This window comes from Harpia harpyja, chromosome 1 (genome assembly GCF_026419915.1).
Source record: "Harpia harpyja isolate bHarHar1 chromosome 1, bHarHar1 primary haplotype, whole genome shotgun sequence".
Lineage (NCBI taxonomy): Eukaryota > Metazoa > Chordata > Aves > Accipitriformes > Accipitridae > Harpia > Harpia harpyja.
In genome coordinates, this window is record NC_068940.1 from 88,821,943 (window position 1) to 88,842,088 (window position 20,146).

Here is a 20,146-nt window from a genome sequence, read left to right on the forward strand (position 1 = left end):
AGCCCCGGGGAAGGCGAGGGAGAGGGAGCGCGAAGAGCTCCACGGACTTCTGGAGAAGACGGGCAGAAACTGGGAGAAGGAATGCAGAAATACGCAGAAAGAGAAAGAGAAGGAGCATGGCGAGCTTGCTAAGCCGAGCTGTTCGTGTGTCGTCGTCCCCGCCAGCACCGAGCGTTGCTCAAAACAACCTGCGCCGCTGCCCTTCAGCAGGCCGGTGCCGGCGGGCGGGCACAGCCGGGAAACTCCCGAAAAACCAGCAGCGTCCCGTGGGCAGGGGAGAAGAGCGCAGGGCGGCTGCCGCCGCGGCGCCGGGGGCCCGGGCAGCCCCGGAGGGAGGGAGCCTCGGGGAACTCTGCTCAGAGACAACGTTCTCCGATTTTCTGGGAGTGGAGGGGGGCACCGAGAGCGGCGGGGGGAGGCAAAGCGGGCGGCAGGCGTCCTGCCAGCTCCAGCGGTGCCCTCGGTCCTTTCCCCCCGCCTGCGCCGGCCGCTGCGGACGGACCGCTCGTCGCCTCCCCCGCCGTACACTGCCCGAGGATTCCCTCCTTTCGCCTGGGATTGTCAAAGCGCGGCCAAAGCAAGTCCTCCCGGGGGCCGGCACCGGGAGGAAGCCTTCTCCCTTCCACCTCCGCCACCCCCGCGCCTCTTCTCTTCTTCGCGGCGGCCCCGGACCGCCGGTCCCTTCGCCCCGGTGGCAGAGAGCTGTGCTCCTCCTGCCTCCCAAACATCACTTCTGGACTGTTCATCTCTCACCGCGCAGGAACTCCTGCAGTTCCGATCTTTGCCACCAAACCGGTTCGCGAGGATCGGGTCGTCTCGCTGTACCCGGCTCCGGTTTCCAGCCCCGGCGCGGGGCGGCGGCGGCCCCCGCCGCCAGGTACCGCGGCGGGAGGCGGGTCGCCGCGGCCCCGGCGAGCACCTTGCGCCCTCCCAATTTTCATATGGTGAAATTCTGAGACAATGTTTACTCAGATAAGTGTTTCCTGTTTCCGCTGTTAATTTTTAACGTTCTTGCTTCTACTCCGGGTACTTGAAACGGATTTCCTTTATTTTACTATAAACAGTTTCTTTTTCATGTTTTCTGCCTGTCTCCCACCAAGAGGACGCCCTGAGAGGAACCTGCTCTCCCGTCCGAAGGGCTGCGGATCTCCGCTTTCCTCAGTTCAAAGTCGTTGCCCCGCTCCCAGAGCTCCACCGAGAGCCACCGTTGCTTTGTCCTTTATGAATTCTAGAGTTGCAAGAGTTCTGGCAGCAAGGACCTTGCCCAGCTCTGGCTCCTTCGCTCCCTTTCCCCACGACTAACAGAGGAGTCCCACCGGGACAACAGAAAAACTGCTAATGCCCGGTGGGGACCGGGGCCACTTTTCGGTCCCATCGTCTTTGGGGATGGGGTATTCGTATTTATTTAACAGGGATGATGTGGGCTATTAAAAAAAAAAAAAAACAAAACAAAAAACCAAAAAAACCCCAACAAACAGTCAGTAACGGGTAAAGCACGAAGGACACGCAAATCCCACGGCTAACGGAGGTTTTCCCTGCCGGGGGCGGGCAGGGAGAGGGACTCCCATGCCCGGTCGCTGCCGCGGAGCCGCGGGCGAGCCGGCCAGGAGAGCGGCGGCCGCGGAAAGGCCGCGAGCGGCGGTGCCGGAGGCGGGCACGGCCTCAGGGGTGCGAGGAGCCCGCCGGCCTCCCGGCCGCCCCGCCGCCGCCGGGGCGTGCGGCCGCCGCCTCCCCCGGGCCGCGGAAGGCCGGCGGGGAGCTGCGGTACGACCGCGCTTCGCTCCGCGCCGCCTCCGCCGGCGGGGACGCGGCTCCCCGGGCCGGCGCGGAAACGCGGCGCTCGGTCCCGCCGGCGCCGCGGAAGAGGCCTGGCCCCCGCCGGCCGCCCCCGCCGGCCGCTCCGCCACCGGGAGGGCCGGGCCGGCTCCGCGCCCCCCGCCGCCGCCGCTCGGGCAGAGGCCATCTTGCGCCTGCGCAGCTCTCCTGCCTCGCGCCCGCGGAACTTCCCCCGCGCGCCGCCAGATTCGAACGGGGCGCGCGGGGGGCGGCGCGCGGGGACCCCCTTTCCGGGCGCTCCGCGCAGCACCGGACCGCACCGGCCCCCCCGCGCGGAGCACTGCCCGCTCAGCCTCCGCCGGCGCGGGCGGCCGCTGCGGAGTGCGGTGCCCTGCTTACGCCGCCGGGCCGGGCCGGGCCGGGGGGCGGTCGCGCCCGGCAGGCAGCACACCCGGCCGCCGCCGCCCTCCGCCGGCGCGTAGCGATGCGGCCGGAGCCCCTGCACCACCCTGCGCCCCCGCCTGCCCTTCCCCCCACCGTCCTGCCCTCAGGGCGGTCCAGCGAGCCCGGATATTTGGGGATGCGGCTGCCGGGAAAGGGGCACCGGGACGTGGCTTTGCGGCATCCCCCGGCCGGCCGCGGGGCGCCGCGGTCCCGTGTTCCCGTCCGCCCTGCCTCGGGGACCCGGCCTCCCTCAGAGGCCGGCCGGCTCCAGCCCTCCCCAGGGCCCGGCGGGGCCCCGGGGCGCCCCGACCTCCCCCAGAGAGGGGAGGGGGCCGCGGTAGCCATTTGGCGCCTGTATTTTCATGGCACGCAGCTGAATATCGCACCTCGTCTAGAGAGACAAAGGGCTGCATGTTCCCCAGCGCCAGGGAAGGGCAGATGCTTTCCCCGCTCCCCGCGCCGATGCTCTCAGCGGTGCAGCGGGGGGCTATCCCCCAGGGAGCGGCCGGGCGAGATCTCCCCGGTGGCAGGGAGGCACTTTTCCGATAGCAGAGGCGGCCGGCGGCCCTTCCCCCTCCGCGCCCGCCGCCGGGCTCTCCGCGCCGCCGGTGCCTCTCGCACGCCTCAGCCCCGGTGGAGGAGGCCGAGGCCGGGAGGCGCCAGCCCGCATCCCGGGGCCCTCGGGCAGCGCAGAGCTCCCGGGCACCTCTACCACCACCGGCACTGCTCACTCCTCCCTCTGCATGTGCTGGGGATGCTCGAGAGGTGCCTCTTCGACGAGGCACTTTCTGATCTGCGAGAAAACACTGTGCCAAAGATCTGCCGAGGGCTGTTGGAGGCCTCCGAAACGGGCTGATCCTGAAAAAGAAAGAAAAGAAAGAAACAAAAAAACCCCACTTCGAAACAGCCCCGCATACACAACCCCAAAAACTTTAAATGGGAAATGCGAAAATAAAAACCAAACCAAACCTCAGAGCAAAACCCAACTAAAACCAAAACCAAAAAACCCCTAAAGCAACGCGAAAACGGCGCTGCAAGGGAAGGTGTTGGCACGGCCAAGGTGCAGGGGTGCTGCGGGAGTGATGCCCCTGCGAGGCAGCTGTCGCTGCGTGGGGCGCAGAGCCTGCACACACCCTCCGCGGGTTCCCGGCGCCGGCAGCCCGCCAGCCGGCGCTGGGCTGCGCGGGGCGCGGAGCCGCGGCTCCGCCCGGCCACCGGGAGCTCCGGTGCACCCGGTCGGGACCTGTCCCATCCCGAGGGACGGGCGTTTGCTTTCCAGGCTGGGTGGGCTGGTTGCGGAGGGCGAAGGGCAGCGGCTGGAGCCCCGGGGGGACACCGCGCGGCTGCTGCCCGGGCCAGGGCGGGCGCTGCCCCCGGGCAGGCGGGCGCGCAGAGGAAGTCCCCGGGCACCGAGGAGGGGGCAGCAGGCGGGACCGGCGGAGGCGAGGCAGGCTCTCAGCGCCGAGAGGGATGCCTACAAGCCACGAGCTGCCATTTTGTCTCTTTTAAGTGGGTTGCCTTTCCCCTCTCCCGGAGCGCAGTGCGCGGCGGTGGCAGCAGCGTCTCCCCTTGCCCTGGCCCTCCTCGGCCGCCCTCCGGGGAGGCAGCCCAGGGCTGCACGGGAGGTCCCCTCGGGAAAGCGCCCACCAGCCCCAGCCTCCCCAGCCCTGGCGTTTTCCTTGCCACCTCCGCCCTAGGTGCTCGGGGTTTGCAGGCTGTTCAGCTGATTTGTTGCTAATAGCAACCACACGACAGCGATTTGCAGCCTTTGCTGCTGCTGGTGCCTCTCGTTACACCTTCTTCTGCAGACCGGGATATCGTCGTCTGGCTACTGCGTGTCCCCACCCCTCTAACCACAGCAGCCAGGGACAATGATGGGGCAGGAGGACGGGGCGGCCGCGGGGCGAGCGGCGGGCTCCGCCGGGCACCGCGCAAATTTGGTCCTTCCAGAGCAAGAGCTAAATACCGGCCAGCCCCCTCCCACCCCCCCCAATTCCTTCCGCCGCAGCCGCGCAGGCTCCGCGTATTTCGTATTGTCTGGGAGCATTGTTGTGAGCTGCCAGCGCCCGCAATCCTACCGGCATGGAGGGGGGAGAAGCGCTGCTGGGTTTACATATGTAGATGCGGGCAGCGTTCAGCGCCAAGCCGACACACACCCTCCCCCGGAGCAACAGACACAAAGGAAGACCTCGTTCCTTTCAAGTCCTCAGAATAAATTAAGCTCCGGCTTTCAGTTTTGGACCGTCCCAAAAAATTTGTCTTTTTTTTTTTAATGGCACTGCACAAGCGCTGACGGTTCCGCAGGAAACCAGAGGTGTAACCATATGCACGTGGTAAAAAGGGCTCAGCCCTACCAGCTAATATTTCCTGGTCCCATCCTGCAAGTCAACCTGAAATGTTTTGCCTTTTTCCAGTTTATTTATCCCTTATAATTTTTGTTCTGTCTTTGCCTGGTGCAATGGCGACGCACCAATCTCCACTGGCCAAATCTATGCCGTTTACATGTTCACGGTTACAAATGTCTGCTCAAATGCCAGCGTCGTCGTCTTAGGTGAAGAAAAAGGAGAAGTCCTCTTTCTAGTGCGTTTGAAGTGCCTCGACGTTTCTGTCTTCGCCTCACAGAACTAATTTACTCTATAGGAAGGTCTCACAAACTAAACTCACTACCGAAAATCCGAAGAGGGGACCCCAGAACAGTGTGAATCGCTGGAGCCCCGAGCCAAAGCTCAGGGAAAAAGAGAGGGTACTCTCCACTGCTGCGGTCCCTCTGACAGAGTTTTTGCTAAAATCAGGTAACGGCGAAGCCCAACTTAAATTTGAAAATTAAGTTACCCAAGAGTTCAAATACCATATTTTAGTAGAGGCTATACACGGAATTGGGGATGCCTCACTCAGTACACTCTCTTCGAAAGACCACTTCAGTTCCCTACATCCCATTCGCTCCCAGTAACCTTTCCATGCTTAACCTCCCCGCTTTCAAAAGCCCAGCGCTTTCAACTCCCATCCGCGGGACCGAGCGGAGGAGTTTGCGCGTTGCTTTTCCCACCGGACGCCCTCAGTCGTCCGAGCGCGGGATTAAAAAACCTTATTTCTGTAACCCTGCAAATACTTGCTCGAAGCCTCGAACAATCTGCCAGGCGTGTGGCAAGCGGAGGAGACCCTCCGGAGGCAGATCGGGCGACCCGGCGCCGTGCCGAGGGGCGCGGGGGACGGCCGGGGGGCGGCTCCGGCTCCAGCCCGGCTGGCCGGCAGCCCCGGCGGGCCGTCCCGGGAGGGTATCCCGCAGCCGGTGGGGAAGCCGCCACACCAAATCGTGGGAAGACCTCACCTTTTAATGAGCGTCGCGCAGTTTCAAGCCGTAGAGGAGCAGCCACGGCTTGGCCAGCCGCTGCATCGTGGGGGATGAGCCGTCGGGGGGCAGCGAGCCCGGCCCCGACCCTGCCACCCAGCTCCCTTCCAGCCGGGGGGTGGGGGGGGTGGGAAGGGGACCCGCGGAGGAGCCGGCTGCTCCCCTGCAGGGGCTGAGCCACCTCTTGCCTCGCACCCGCGGGGAGGGGAGCAAGCCGGGAAAGCCCGTGGGAAGCCCGCCCGGCACCCCTCACCCCCCCAAAAAAACTCCGGGAGCAACCTCGCCCTTCGCCGGCTTGGGGAAAATGATGCTTCCCCGCCCCGTTACGGGCATATTTCCGAGTGAATCAAAGGCTGGGATTAAACACCCACCAGAAAGCGAAGGCACGTTATTAATTTGGATAATTGTTGCCTATTGCCCTGGTCTCCGGTTTATTTTTTAAGCTGACGTGTGTCGTAAGGCAGTCGTTACTAACACCACCCGCCTAAGGATACAGGTTTCCTACTAATGAGCACCCCAGCAGCAGGCAATGAAGTCTCACAACTACGTCATTTCCATAAATGATTTTCCGTCTTCAGTACTTTTGCGAGAACGGGTGACATTTCCGTAGACCGCATTTGCATGGTGTTTATTCCTCATTATTATTATTAACCATGTGAACAGACTCTCAGTATCAAGCAACGAAATGTAACAGCAAGTTTTGGAGGTACTCAGGGTGCGTTTTGTTGTTTCACTTATCCGAACATTAGGCTTAATTAGACAGATAAATCAATTTATCTGTAATCGACACATCTGCTTTAAAAAAACCCCCAAAACTCTGGAAGTAATTCATCACCGTTTGTTTATTTTTTTTATTTAACTTAAGAACAGAAATAAGTATAAAGAAATGTGTTTAACAGCTGTTCCCTTCTCAAGTACACATGGTGATAATTTCCCAAAATATTTTCTGTGGCAAACGACCGTCTCACCAATCTGATTTAATTTGCCTCATTTATTTGTAAAGAACAGCACATTGCCTGTTTTGTTTGTTTGCTTAAAGAGAGATTTTTTTCGCATTAAATACTCCTGGAAACACGTGCCTCATTTTAGATCGTGATATTGTTTACGTTAGCCCACCTCTTTTCAGCTGAGCAAACCCAGAGACGGTTTATTAAAATTAGACGTCTTTCTTACACTTTTCCAAACTTTAAAAATGCGGCTGAAGTAACTTCAGCCCTTCAACTTTGAGGTATGAAGCAAAACTTTATACTACCTATCAAATAATGTGTTTGTGTAGTGTCAGTCATCTGATTTTGTACATTTAGAGCTTTGCAGAACAAAATGCCAGCCTATGAAATCCTGAAGCCACTATGCGTTAGAGGGTGGCTACAGAAAGGGACTTTTTTATTGAATAGTAACGCTGTTTTTTTCTGCTGTGGATCACAATTTCACTTGGAGCAGCCTGATCGATGGCAGAGCTAACCAGTAACTTCGTTCACAAATATCCCGCGTCTTGGGAATCGCCCTCAAAAGATACTGGAGGAGATGTAGAGTCTATTTCCATTCAAATCCTGATAACCCTGATTTCATTTTGCAGTCCCACCGTTTGCATTAGTTGCTATACAGACCTCCAAGGTTGTGTTTACTCATAGGTGCAACCATGCCCCGGCCGGCCGGCTATGAAGAGAATTATTCGTAAATAGTCCTTACAGCCGGAGACACCAAGATGGGAAAAGTGGAAGGCAGTACCTAGCTTCTCTACGGGAGTGATACGGTCTTCAAAAAAATAATGTTGAAAAAATACTGTTATGGTGTACAGGAATAACTAGTATCTGTGCTTGGCAAAGTCAGGGGGCTGCTGCCTGACCGTGTTCCCCCCCCCCGGTGCCCCCTCCCGCGCTGCTCCCCCCTGCACGGAGAGGGCACAAGCCGCCCCCCAGCCGCCTGCATCTGGGCGGTGCAGGCAGCCGCCGGCGCTGCGCGGATGGATGCGCTCGGGCTTATCATGAGCTCTGCGCGGGCGTACGGAGCCAGCAAAGCCTTCCCCTCCAGCGGGGACGGCGCTTCTCCCGCGGCACTTGCCCCGTGGCACGACACGCGTGGCTGCCGGCAGAGGCGGTGGCTGTAGCCCACGGGCTCGCCCCTGCGTATCCGCGCTGGCCGCAGCGCTCCGCGGCTGTCGGTGGGTGGGTGGGTGGGTAGGCGGGGGCTCCGCGGCCCTGCGCGGGGCGAGTTCATTCCCCGTGCAGCGTGAAAAAACCCGGCGTGGGCCGGCGGAGCGGTGTAAGGCAGCAGCGGAGATCCCCGAGGAGGAATCGCAGTGGCGGTAAGAATGGAAAAAAAAAAAAAAAAGGAAAAAAATTAAAATGAAAGGGCCCCTCTCCCCGAAGAATAAAGGCGCGGCGGGGTGCGGTGGGGGCAGCTGCGGGAGCGCTGCGGCTGCCCTTTTTTTCTTCTTCTTTTTTTTTTTCTTCCTTTTTATTTCTCCCCCACCCGGGGAGCGGGAGCCGGGCAGGCGGAGCGCGGAGGAGCTGCCGGGCGACGCGTGGGACTTAGCCGGGGCGGCGGGGCTCTCCCCGCGCCGCCCGCCGGGCCCTCGGCAAGTCGCGCAGCAGCGGAGCGGGACGAGGCAGCTCTCCGGTCGCGGCGGGCGGAGCGCGGCCCGCGGAGCACCGCGCCTCCCCCCGCGCAGCGGCGGGGCCCCAGGGCCTGGGCAGCAGCTGCCTGCGCGGGGCGGCGGGGCTGCCAAATGTCAGCGGGGGCGGGCAGACCCCCCGGCCCGGCCGCCCGCGGGGGACGATCCGCTGCTGCGGCCCGGGCGGGTCCCTGCGCTGAGGCCGGCACCGTCCGGCGGGCGCTGCGCGTCCTCGGCCCTCCCCGGCGCTCCCGGGAACGACAGCTCCCTGCAGGGAGGTGAGCCTACACGGCTGCCTATGTGCGCTCTTGCGTAACTTCGTGTTCGTATATAGACCCGTCGGTGCCTCTCCGCGCCGCTCCGTACGTATTCGTGGTACAGATGCGGTACGGAGGCGCGGAGTCCTCTCCCCGCACACCTACACGTCCGCACGCCCCCGCGCATCTCCGCAGGTGCCCATACCCGCCCCCCTACCACCTATACTACACGTTTAACACACGTCTGCAACGTGCCGCCAGCCGGGCACAGCCCGCCGGGGCCGTACCTCGTCCCCGCCGGCGCCCGCACACCCGCCGCGGGGCCCGGGGCCTCGGGGCGGTGCGCGGCGGGCGGGCGCGCTGACGTCACAGGCGGCGTTAGCGCGGCCCCGCCCCTCCCCGCGGCGCGGCTTCCGCCCGGTTGCCAAGGCGACGGGTACACAGTGCGGCCCTGCGCGGGCGCGCAGCCCGCCGCGCCGCCGCCATGAGCCAGCGGCAGGTTCTGCAAGGTAGGCTGGGGCGGTGGAGGAGGGCCGGGGCCCGGGGCCGTGCGGGGCGGCCGCTAACCCGGTGCCCCGGCGCTGCCGCCCGCAGTTTTCGAGCAGTACCAGCGCGCCCGGACGCAGTTCGTGCAGGCGGTGGCCGAGCTCGCCGCCCGGCCGCAGAACGTCGAGACGCTCCAAAACGCAGGTACGCGCCCGCCGCCCCCCCGCCACGCGACGGCCGGCGGGACCGGGTGGCGCGCGGCCGCGGGGACTTCCGCGCCCCGCCGCCGCTCCGCTTGACGCCCGGCGGCGGGGAGGGGGTGGGCGGCGGCGGCTCGGGGCTCGGGTCCCGCGGAGGGCCGCGCCGCCCCGGGAGCGTGGGGCTGCCAGGGCGCGTCCCTGTTTTAATTCCACCACCCCCCCCCCCCCGGTTGGCCGCTTAGTTTCCAAGGGTTTTTCTCCCCGTAGGATTTGGCCCGGTCCCCCGGCCCCGCGGTGCGAGGTTCCGAGGGCTTGCCGAGTTCATTATAGGGAAAGTTAGTTAGGCTCATCAGCTGCGTGCGCGGGTTGCCCTGCTTGTCTGCAGGGCTATTCCTGAGTTTGTTTTGAGGTAGATGTCTCTGGCTGTGATCTCATAACTTATTTTTATTTCAGGGAAGGTTTCTCAGTATAACCCACTTCTTCATTTACTTCCTTGTGCCTCCGATATAGCTTTATGTAAAGTATAGAAAATGGGATTGCCTGCGAAGCCAGCACTGACTTGCCAAGGAAAGCCTACTTTAGAAGTAACTATTTTTATACTAGCTTTACAAGTTGTTCCTAAATTCTTCAGTGCTTTTCGCCAGCAGATTTGCTCAGTTCAGGAGGGAATCGCTTTTGTTATATTGCTGTTGCGGGATGTTGTGAACCAAATTGAGCATTTTTAGAAACAGGAGCTGCGGGAGGACTTCTACCAGCTGTTGTGCTGCTGGCATCTGGCAGACCCACTCCGCTTAGCCGAAGTTCCTGAGCTTAAAAGAGGAAAAAGAAGTGCTTGGTAATTGATTACCTGAAAGACAGTTTGAAAAAGTGCTGTAAGTCGGTAGTTGGTTTACCATATGGTATTCATGAATTGATTGTGTTTTGGTTTGTCCTGATTTTGTTTTTAATACTTGTTTCTCAAATCTAGTGAAGCTGTCAGTCTTTTCTGAGATACAATGGGATCAAACAAAAAAGAAAACCAATCACGTAAATACTTTCAACTTTCTGTTGTTGTATTTACAACTGTTTATTAAAATGGTTTCATTGAAAATCTATCACTTAAATTCTTGTCAAAGAAACATTTGCTTTGATTATGGGAGTGACACGTTGGTACCAGGCCTTTTGTATACCTTGCTGTGCCACTTGATTTTTTTTTTTTTTTTTCATCTTTCAGTGGCTTAATGCCACTGCTTTAGTTTATACAAATGATCTTTGTTTACCAAAGGGACATCTTGGCCATAGGAATAATTTATGTCTTATTTGTAAGAAGAGGTCCCTCTGTGTCCATTTGCAGTTCTGGTTTTAGCTGCTTACCGAGAGAGGTCCCATTTAGGCAGGCTTCTTATAGTTCCCTCTTTTCAGAAATGCAGAAAGTTTCTACTTTAAGAAAGAAAATAAAGTGGCAAGCTAACTTTAATTACATTGTATTTCTTCTTAAAGTAATTGTTTGATGTAATCTGGTTGGTAGCATTACCTCAGAACTGATTTGTTGCTTGTGCAGAAGAAATAATCAGTTCAGAGGCCTGAAACTTTCTTCTGTGCACAGCTGGTGTTGGTCTGAAGGCTAATTTTACAAGGATCGGGCTCTGGGGTAGTAATGTGGAAATGTGCATTTGTGTAGGTCATAATCCTTCTTGGCTCATTTTGGTGCTGAGCTGCTTTCCCGCAGGCTTTCATTTTTCAGATGCTAGAAGAGAAGGGAATGTCTGCAAATGTAGTGTTTCCTATTACAATTTGTTTGAATGGCTGGGGCCCGCAAATGTTTTACTGTCTTCCCCAACCTGTGTCTTTAAAACTAATTCACAGTTATATAATTAAAATGCTAACTGTCAGTTTTGACCTTTTCTGGATGTGCTAGATACAGGTTTTAAAACCTCCTCCTAAATGAAATGTGATTAAGTGGTTTTTAAAATCTCCCACCAAATAAAATGTGATTTCATCCTTTTTTAAAGCACTTACACAAATATTTTGAGACACAGCTGTCTAACAGATAACTGGTGTACCTTTCATGGTCTTCATCTGGTAAGCTCTGGAGCAATGATTTGAGAAAGAAAGATGTCTGTCTATACCTGTATCTCTGTATAAGTCCATATATAAAAGGATTGGGGGCTTGTTTCTTATTCTGGTAAAGAAAGTTAGCTATCCCTTAGGGAGATCACAGTTTTAAGAAGATGTGGAAAGCCTGTGCCAGCTGTCATTGTCCGTTAGCTTTAGGAGTTAGGGGGCACCTTGCAGTGTTCTTTGGTTGGATCTCAAAGGTTGTCAGGGTTTAGTCTTTTTCTGGCTGAAGCAGAAGGCAAGATTAGAGTGATTTGAATTTGAACAAAACTGAGCCCTCAAAATGTACTGTAGCGTACTCTTGCATTGTTGGCCTTGGTTTATATTGCTGGAATATCCAAGATTCAGACTGGTAGCAGTGAAAGATCAGTGCTCAAGAAATAAAGCATTTGGTCCCATTTTTAGAAGTCCTTTTGATAAATACTTAATAACTTATAAGGAAAATAGGTACTAGTTTGTTCTTTGTGGAGGTGTCTCTGGGCACCATGCTAACATCATGAAAGATGAAAGTGTGTTTAAAAAATATTTTTTCGCTACACTGTAAGCCCTGCTGCTGTGGTATTAAACCAGGTACAAGCAGTGGTATTGTTGCAAATTAGGAGATGGCAGACTGCAGCATGGAGGGGAGCAAGCGGCCAGGATCAGAGGTGGGAGTTTCTTACACTGGCTTCGCTGTTGAGAAACCTTAAGGTACCATTATTGTGGAGACTCCTGTGTATGACCTGTAAGGAAAACTGGTGGCAACTGGCAAGCTGGAAAGAAGGTCAGAGAGGGCCAATAGAAAACCCACTCTTTCCCAGGGCATCTCTCTTCTGAGGCTTCTGTATCTCATCAGGCTCTGGAGCTGCCTTTCCCACTGAGCAGAAATCCTGAAAGTGGTTGTAACCAGGGAACTGGAATCTGGCCCTGGACGTTGACACATTTACACGGCGCTGTTTCTCTCGTGGTCAGGAATGTCCTGGGGGGTTAGTGCCTGGGAGCTCAACAGCTTTCTGGTGGTGGGGAAGTGCAAGGAATGATCAGAGACACTCCTTTGTCAGAACTCATTCCTGTGTGTTTTCCAACTCTGTGGTTGGCTTTGTTAAGGTTGTTCCTTATGATTAAATACTACCATGAATAATAATTGCAGGATTTGTCATTTGAATGTTTAATTAATGGATACTTGGGAAAAAAAAAAATCTCCAAAACTCCTAAAGTTTTTCTCTTTAATAAATATATACTTGGAACAATGACAGACAATTGATTTATCAAATCTCATTTCTGGAGGGCTGCTGACTAATGGTAGAAGCTACTTTGACAGTAACGGTTTTAAACATATTCTTTAAACATAAATCTATTCATTTGGCAGCTACAGCTCAGGAAGTTTGGTATTGGAATGCATTATTGAGCTCCAGACCCCCTCATCCATCCAAAATTTTAAATCCTAGAAACAGACTATTTTCAATTATAACAGCAGATGAACTTGAGCTGTCTTTCTTGTGCTGAGATGTAGGCAGCTTTCTGTCTCTTAGAAAATTTAGGAGAAAATCTAAACTGGTTCCAGTATGTTTCTAAAAGCAGTAGTCAGCGAGGGCCTAATTCTTCTTTCTTCATCTGCCTTGTGAAGTGCTGAAATGCAGCACTCTGTAAATGAATACTCCCTTTAACATAGCATTTTGTTTTGATTTTTTTTTTTAAGAGGCATTTACAATTCAGCATTAATAAATGTATCAAAATAAGACTTGAATTACTTCTGGGTATTAATTTTTTTATTCTTTCATAGTAGGAATTAAATTTTTATTTATTTTGCATTAGAGCTTGTGGTGATGGGATTGTTGATTTTAATTTGTAAATTATTTAAGGATATCGTTGGGATTAAGAAACAGTTTAGTCTTGCAACTTAGCCTTTGACTTTAAAGATATTACAAGATGAGCTCTTTAACCCCTTTCTTGGGGCTGATCACATTCTTAAGCATAATGGCTGTGGAACTCATAGGGAAAGCTGAGTCTGGAACATGGAAAAAGAAATTTGAAGCTGTGTGGTCTAGCAGCCTGTGTGTCGCCACAGGACTCCGTGTGCTGGGACCCTGCATACCCAGGTTCCCTTCTCGTTGCTGCTGGGATATTTTTATCATCTCGGGCAGATAACTTCAACTTCTCTTCCTCTGCCTTACCTACTTGCTGGCCAGTCTGCAGGGTTCCAAGAAAGTTCCAAAATGTCAGTGTAAAGGGAGACCCTTTCCCAGTGAATCTCTTCCAACTGTCCTCCCACCCCATCAGCCCACAATCCTGAGCCCAGGTCTCCTTTCCATTCTGCCTGGTATCAAGCTAATTCTGAGGCCTTACATACAAGCTATGCTCCAGGACTGGGTCCTGTCCTCCTCTTTTACCTCTGGGCATCTTCTCTGGTATCTGCTCCTCACAATCTGTGTTGGCAAGAGGCTATAGCTGGTGACGGGGCTTTTCTGCATCGGACTAGGTCTCCATCATAAACCCTTATAGCATGGCAGATTTTCCCCTACTTCATGATCTGTTTTTATGCAGGTAAAGGATGATGTCGTGAGTGTTAGTTCTCTCCCTGCTCCAGAGCGATTCCATTGGTTACAGGTTTTAAAAGCTGTGTTTCCAGATCTTTGGAGTGGTTTTAGGAATCTTTGTTTTTGAGAAAAGGCTGTTCAAATTTATTTCCTTCATCCAATTACATTGAGTCTTTTTGCCCATACTTTTCTCAACTTCTCTTTCTAGTGTACGTATTTTAAATGTACCTATTTTGAATGTGACAGTTGGATACTCGGCCGTGTGTAAGGAGGATCAGACTCTGGGAAGGGATTTCAGGATGTAGTTCCGCATTTTAAATAATATTAAAGAACGTGCTCTGATAGCACAGTGCTTTGTAGAAAGCCAGCTGGGAGCATAGAGTGTGTAGGGAGGATGGCTGTTGAATCAGCTGTGCAGAAAAAGAGCTGCTCCCTTAAAGCATCTGTGTTCTTGCCCTATCTGGACCTTGCAAGTGGATATGCATGGACAGACTCCAGTGCCCCCATATAGCCAGTTTCAACATTTGGGTTTATGTACCTTCTTTTGTGAAGGATGCACTTACTTTTTTTTTTTAAATTATTTTTATTTTGAGTTAAAAGGTTTGCTGAGCTTTAGTGGGAAGAAAAGTGGGAGAGAAGTATGCAATGTGGCATGAAAGGCAGAAGGTTATATTTGGAGTTGTAGCAGATCAAGTGAGGACAGTGGCTTTCCCTGAGGCTTGATGACATGGTGGTGCCTGATGAAGGGAAGAAGGAGGTTATGTATTAAGGAAAGTACCAGAGAGATGACAGACAAGGAGAAAGTAAATGCAGCTGAAGCTGGAGGACTGGCTGGCTTTTTCTGTAACTCAATCAACCGAAAGCTCAACTGCTTCAGGATTCTTCCTCTTCTCAGCATCCTGGCCTGTTCGGAGGATAATTACAAGTAAAATTTCAAAGCCAGAATTTGTTAGGAGCTTCAGTCTCATCTTAACAAGTCGCCATTAAAAAGAAGCAGCACCTTGTGACCACCTTGGTTTTGGTGTGTCTGAAGGATTGTGTGGTGGCCACTAACTAGCCCCGTGAGGGGCATTTTCAGAACCTCAGTCCTCTTGGAACAGGATTAGTTCTGCTCCATTAATGCAGAAACAGGGTCTGGGAAATGTTCAGCCAGATCAGCTTTTAAGGAGGAGAAACTTACTGCTCCTCGATCCTTCAGAAATCTCCAGCCCTGCTGTCAAACTGAATCTGCATTATGTCCCACACCATCTGGTGATTGCTGTACGAATTACTTGATTACCCAGAGTCTCCGTTACCAAACTGTATTTATGTTCCCTTTGATATTTGAAGGATTGTAGTTGTGTTGTGCATGGAACTGTCACGGTAAGGAGTCCTTTCTTGGGGTGAGTCACACTTGAGGACTACGTACTTGAGACGTGCGTACTGCGTTGTTTTGAAGAGGCTGTGTCAAAATGAGTGAGTGTGAAAGTTCTCTCTCACTATTCTTCTGGGAAATTTGTTTTAAGTTTCCTACTTAAAACTCACTGCTATGCTGCTTCTCGGAAAGGGTAGTTGAAGACAGGGAGTTGGGGTGAGGCAGCAATAAATTTCCAGTTTATTTCCTTGTCAAATTCAGCTGATTTAACATCAGGAGCCCTGAAAAATCAAGGTGATATGATGAATGTTTGAGTGCTAACGTTAGCTCATTGAATGCTCTTAGTGTAACAGGTAGCACACAAAAATGAGAAGACAACATTATATTTGATCCAAAGCATAAATTCAGACAGCATCTGTCCAGAGACAACACTAGCATAGAATGACTTTTTTCCACATTTACATTTTAAAATGGAAATAAATTTTGTTTTTAAGGAAGGAGAATAGGGCAGAAGTGGTCATCTTCAGGTGCAGAAATGGAGAGAATTTCAAATGTAGAGTGATGTTTCTCTGACTTGTGACTAGTCAAGTTTGACAAGGGTTTGGCAGGGGTGGGAGGAGAGTAGAGGGATTCTGCATGACTTCCAGGTGGTCTTCCCCAAGAAATCAAAATTACCAAATGAAGATTGCTATCTCCAGAATAGTGACTGTTTGTTTGGCTGCAGAAACTTGGAATGAAAAAACTTGGAACCTGCTGCTGCCCTGAGTGGTTTTTTTTTCTAGATAGGCAGGAGCCAGCGCTTGCTTGTTAAAAGAAAGTGCATCAGGCCTGTGCACAACAGCTCCACTCGAGAGGTGTGTGTTAAGGGTGATTCAGCTTCTAAAGTGTGTCATTCTTTGAAACAAAGCTGAGTGGGAAACTGAGGATAGAAACGGGAGTCATTCCTTGCCCAAGGTCAGTCAAGGTTCTGTGATGCAAGAGAGAATATTTGGCAGTAATTCTTTGTTTCCCTGTTTCCAAGTTTCTAGTGGGAAGTCTTCCAAAACAAATCTAGTCCAATGGTCTAAATGCCTTATTTTGTAGTTTACTTTCTGTGTTGCTGCCTTTGAATTCGAGTTAATGAATTTCCTACTTCTGTCACAACAGACTTACTTAGAAGGCAACCAAAGAGTTCTCCTAAAGTTTTCACCAGCAAGACACTACTGCTCCCTGCTCTCTGTATGGCCCTGTTCATTTGAGTGAATGGTAGAGGTAAAAGGAAGTTGTTAGAAGGTTCTTACCTATTTTCCTGCTCTAAGATAATGTGAAATATATTTGAATTTAATTCAAAATGCTGATAGGAATCCTGGCTTGGACCTCTTTGGAGAAGAGGGGTAGACTTTGCTGTAGACAGGACAGTCAAAAGAAAGGAAGAGATCAAATAGAGGAGCTCATCAAATACAGATGTCTCTGGGAGAAAGAGCTGGGTTGGGCCCAAGACAGGAAAGCCTCCTCCTGTGTAAGGCACATCTGTCCTTTCCAGCACTATCTTCAAAAGTCATAGAAAGAAAGGTGGACATCTTAGTTTTCCTACAGGTGTTTTAGTGGAGACCATATAATCTCTATGTAGCTGTTTTCACGCTCTCAGAATTAATTATTTTTTTCTAAGTGCTGTAAAGAAAGAAATATTTGGTTTGCTGAAGATGTAAAAATAATGACAATGGTGAAAACTCTTCAAGCAGTTGGTCTTGCAGAGTAGTCAAAGATGATGGATAGCATCTCGATGCAGAGAAAGAAACCGGTTTTAGAGAAGGCAGGAAGTAGAGGTAGAAGCTTTTAATTATGTTCAATACACAGGCATAATCTAGGCCTATACACTTCCCTCAGTTCTCAGTTAATTTGATGTCAATATAAGGCTTGTACAGCAACAGGAATTGATTTTTATTTTTCTTGTTCCTCCAAAGCTCTTGTCATGATAATTATTTGTTCACTGTCTTTTCTCATATTCAGACATCACTTTGGGAAAATACAGTCTCCTTGAGGATCAGCACAGTTTCTATTATTTCTAAATGTTTTCCATCCATTCACTGTTTTTTTTTCAACCCTATTTTAGCATCTTGTGTCCTCTCTTCAAACAGTAACTCCCATTTCACTTTTCATCTCTTTCCTCACCTTCAGTTTCATCAGCTAAAATAATTCGCAGTAGAATGTTTTGTGCTGACACATTGCTGTCATCACCAAGCTTTACATGGTTTATACTACCATGAAATGAATGGTATTGGTCATGGGGAGGCATGCTGCTTGGAAGCATTTTCAGGCTCAAGGCTTTCTAGCCTATTCTAAAAGTGAAATCTGTATCAGCTAATCTTGCAAATACAAATTATATAAAATGTCTCATATTCGGGACAGCTCAAAGCATATGTATATGTAAACTTTCTTAAATGTGGTTTTACATTTTGCAGTGTCTAGGTATGTCATGCAGGCCAGAAACATGTCACATGGTCTGGATCTAGCTCATGGGTTCCTCCTGGGTAAAGTGAATCTAGTCTGTTTAAATTTCACTGGATTTTGAGACCATCACCAGAATTGAACTGTTTGCCACATCCTGCTTGAATGTCCCACCCATCAGGCCTTTGGCTTTTCTAGGGTCAGGACACTGCACACTGAAGTGTTCCTTTCCCTCTCCCCCAACCACTTCTAACAGTCTCTTTTATATCAGTAAAACTAATAATTTTCTTTTTTTTTTTTCCTTTTTAAAATTTATTGAACTTATCTTGTTTTCATTTTATCTCAAGTTAAGGGCTCAAATGTAATGTTTATTTGTTTTTACTTTTAATTTGTGATATAAAGTACTTGGTGCATTTTAATATGAAGCGTAACTTGCTAATGAGACCATACCTGCTATTTGGGAGAGTTTGTGAGAAGATGTCAATATGATGACCACATTCTGAAGTAGTGATTTCTGCAAAGTGCTAAACGAATTCACATTGATCTTACAATACTGGAGGATCTAGCTTTTGTCTGCTGGTACACAGGAGGCCTCTTTCAGCTCCCAGTGGCTTTGACAGAAGTGCGAGCAGGCCCTAGCTATACTGCAGACCTATTTCCATAGGTTCTACATGTACATGTTTCAATTAGTGCATGTTACAGAGCCATTTTTGATGCTTCTGTAGTGGTATTAGACATCACAATTTCATATCACTTTTCTCCTTTTAGTGTGTGCCCCCCTGAGACCTGTGTTATTTTGACTTGTGAACATCCTGGGAGGCCATATGTCTCATGGCAGTGCAGCTTCTGTCTGGAGTATTGACCTTCCCAGACCTTACAAATCATATTTTTTATGTAACCACGTGGATTTCATTTATATCCCTATTGAAGAGTCTTAGTTTGACTGTAGGAAGAGCTTCCACATACAGAGTGGTGGTCTTTGATCATCCTTGTTGCCTTTCATTCAACCTTTTTCAGTTCTGCTCTAGGGGAGGGTATTACATGTAGGATAGATTTATACAATAGCATAGGGATGGTCTCTGCTTTGGCCTCTATTCCTTTCCAAATAATCCTGAGCAGAGCATACTTCTGTGGGTAAAGTTTATTTTCTGCTACCGAACAGTGAGCTCATATCTCCGTGGTACTATCTGTTCTAACATCAAGATCTTTCTCCTAGGTGGTAGTGATCTGTCTGGGGTCCATCACTGCATATGTGAGGTTGGGACTGGCTACCCCATATGTGCTCTGTTTCACTTGCTGTTTTGTTATCCAGTAATTCAGTCTTTAGTTTCTTGTTTCCCTCACTGGTACTACCTTGAATAACTTTGAGTCACCAGCAAAGTCTCACCTATCTGTTCGTGCTGTTCCAGATCATAGATGAATACTGAATGGCACGTCCCAGCACGGAGGCCTGCAGAACTGCACTGTGACCTATGGAAAGCTTACTCCCACTTCCTATTTTTAGCCAGATGTTTGTCCATTGTAAGGACTTTCTTAGGCTGTAACTGCAAATGGTTCATGTCACGGCTGCTCACCTCAGCTATAATTTCAAGGGTGTATTATAAGACCACCCTAGAGAATGGACTTTCATGTTCTTTCATGTTTAACTGGTACACTGTGGATGACTCATCAGTGAAAACAAGTCATAAATAATAACATGATAAGAAATCTTCAACTCTTCTATCTGGAGTGTAATCTATTATGGATATTGGTCCCCAAATCAATCATTGCTTGTAATAGATAAAAAGTGATTTGGTGTAATTCAACGTAGAGGTTCTGCTGGCATGCTGAATGAGTGACATGACAATGTCAGCTCACCAGGACCTCCAGATGGAGTTTCCTGTGCGTACTTTAACACATGCATTTTATATATGTTTGAATGTACCTTATTTTCTTGTGTATACTTTAAGACATGTATTTTATAGATATTTGAATATAGCTTATTTCTACATGTGACTTTTTTTATATTTCAGAAGTGTTTTGTACCTATGAAAAATGAGCAGAAACATTGGATAGCACTGCTGACGCATAGCAAGTGCTGACTTCATTTCAGTGGGACACCTGGATTTCCTACAAGTTCTTACTGCCTGGAAGAGTAATTTAATAGGTTTTTATGAATAAAGGCAAATGTTTAGAAAATTTCTGCTTACCAAACGGGCTTTTCTCTTCCTGGTGTGACTCAGGTGTAATGTCTTTGCTGAGACCTCTTTTGCTGGATGTCGTCCCAACTATTCAACAGACTGCTGCTTTGGCTCTTGGGAGACTTGCCAATTATAACGATGACCTGGCAGAGGCAGTGGTGAAGGGAGACATTCTTCCACAGCTCTTGTGTTCATTGTCTGAGCAGAATGTAAGCCACCATTGTTTTCTTAAGTAATCGTTTTTTTAAACTATTGCACAGGGAAAGGGAAATCTTTCTGTATCAGCTATCTGCTGTTATTCTAATATAGCAGTAAATGTAGTGAAGTCGGAGAGAGCATGTATGTTTTGAACCCCTGAGAGATCAATGCGTACTGTGTACCTAAGTTTTACTTAAAACAAACTTTACTTTAAAATATCATTTTACCTTTTAGTGCACTATAGGAAA

The 20,146-nt window shown here is 50.8% G+C and overlaps 1 protein-coding gene across 2 annotated transcripts in view; it reads left to right on the top strand.

Annotated features, from left to right (window-relative positions):
- The first annotated feature begins 8,844 nt into the window (after positions 1-8,844).
- Positions 8,845-20,146, top strand: part of SPAG6 (sperm associated antigen 6) — a 45,986-nt gene continuing 34,684 nt past the window's right edge. For both annotated transcript variants that reach the window (XM_052804117.1, XM_052804126.1), the window contains exons 1-3: positions 8,845-8,949; positions 9,035-9,130; positions 19,743-19,909. In XM_052804117.1, coding sequence (XP_052660077.1) covers positions 8,925-8,949; positions 9,035-9,130; positions 19,743-19,909 — 288 coding nt within the window. In that variant the 5' untranslated portion in view covers positions 8,845-8,924. The remainder of the gene's footprint in view (positions 8,950-9,034; positions 9,131-19,742; positions 19,910-20,146) is intronic.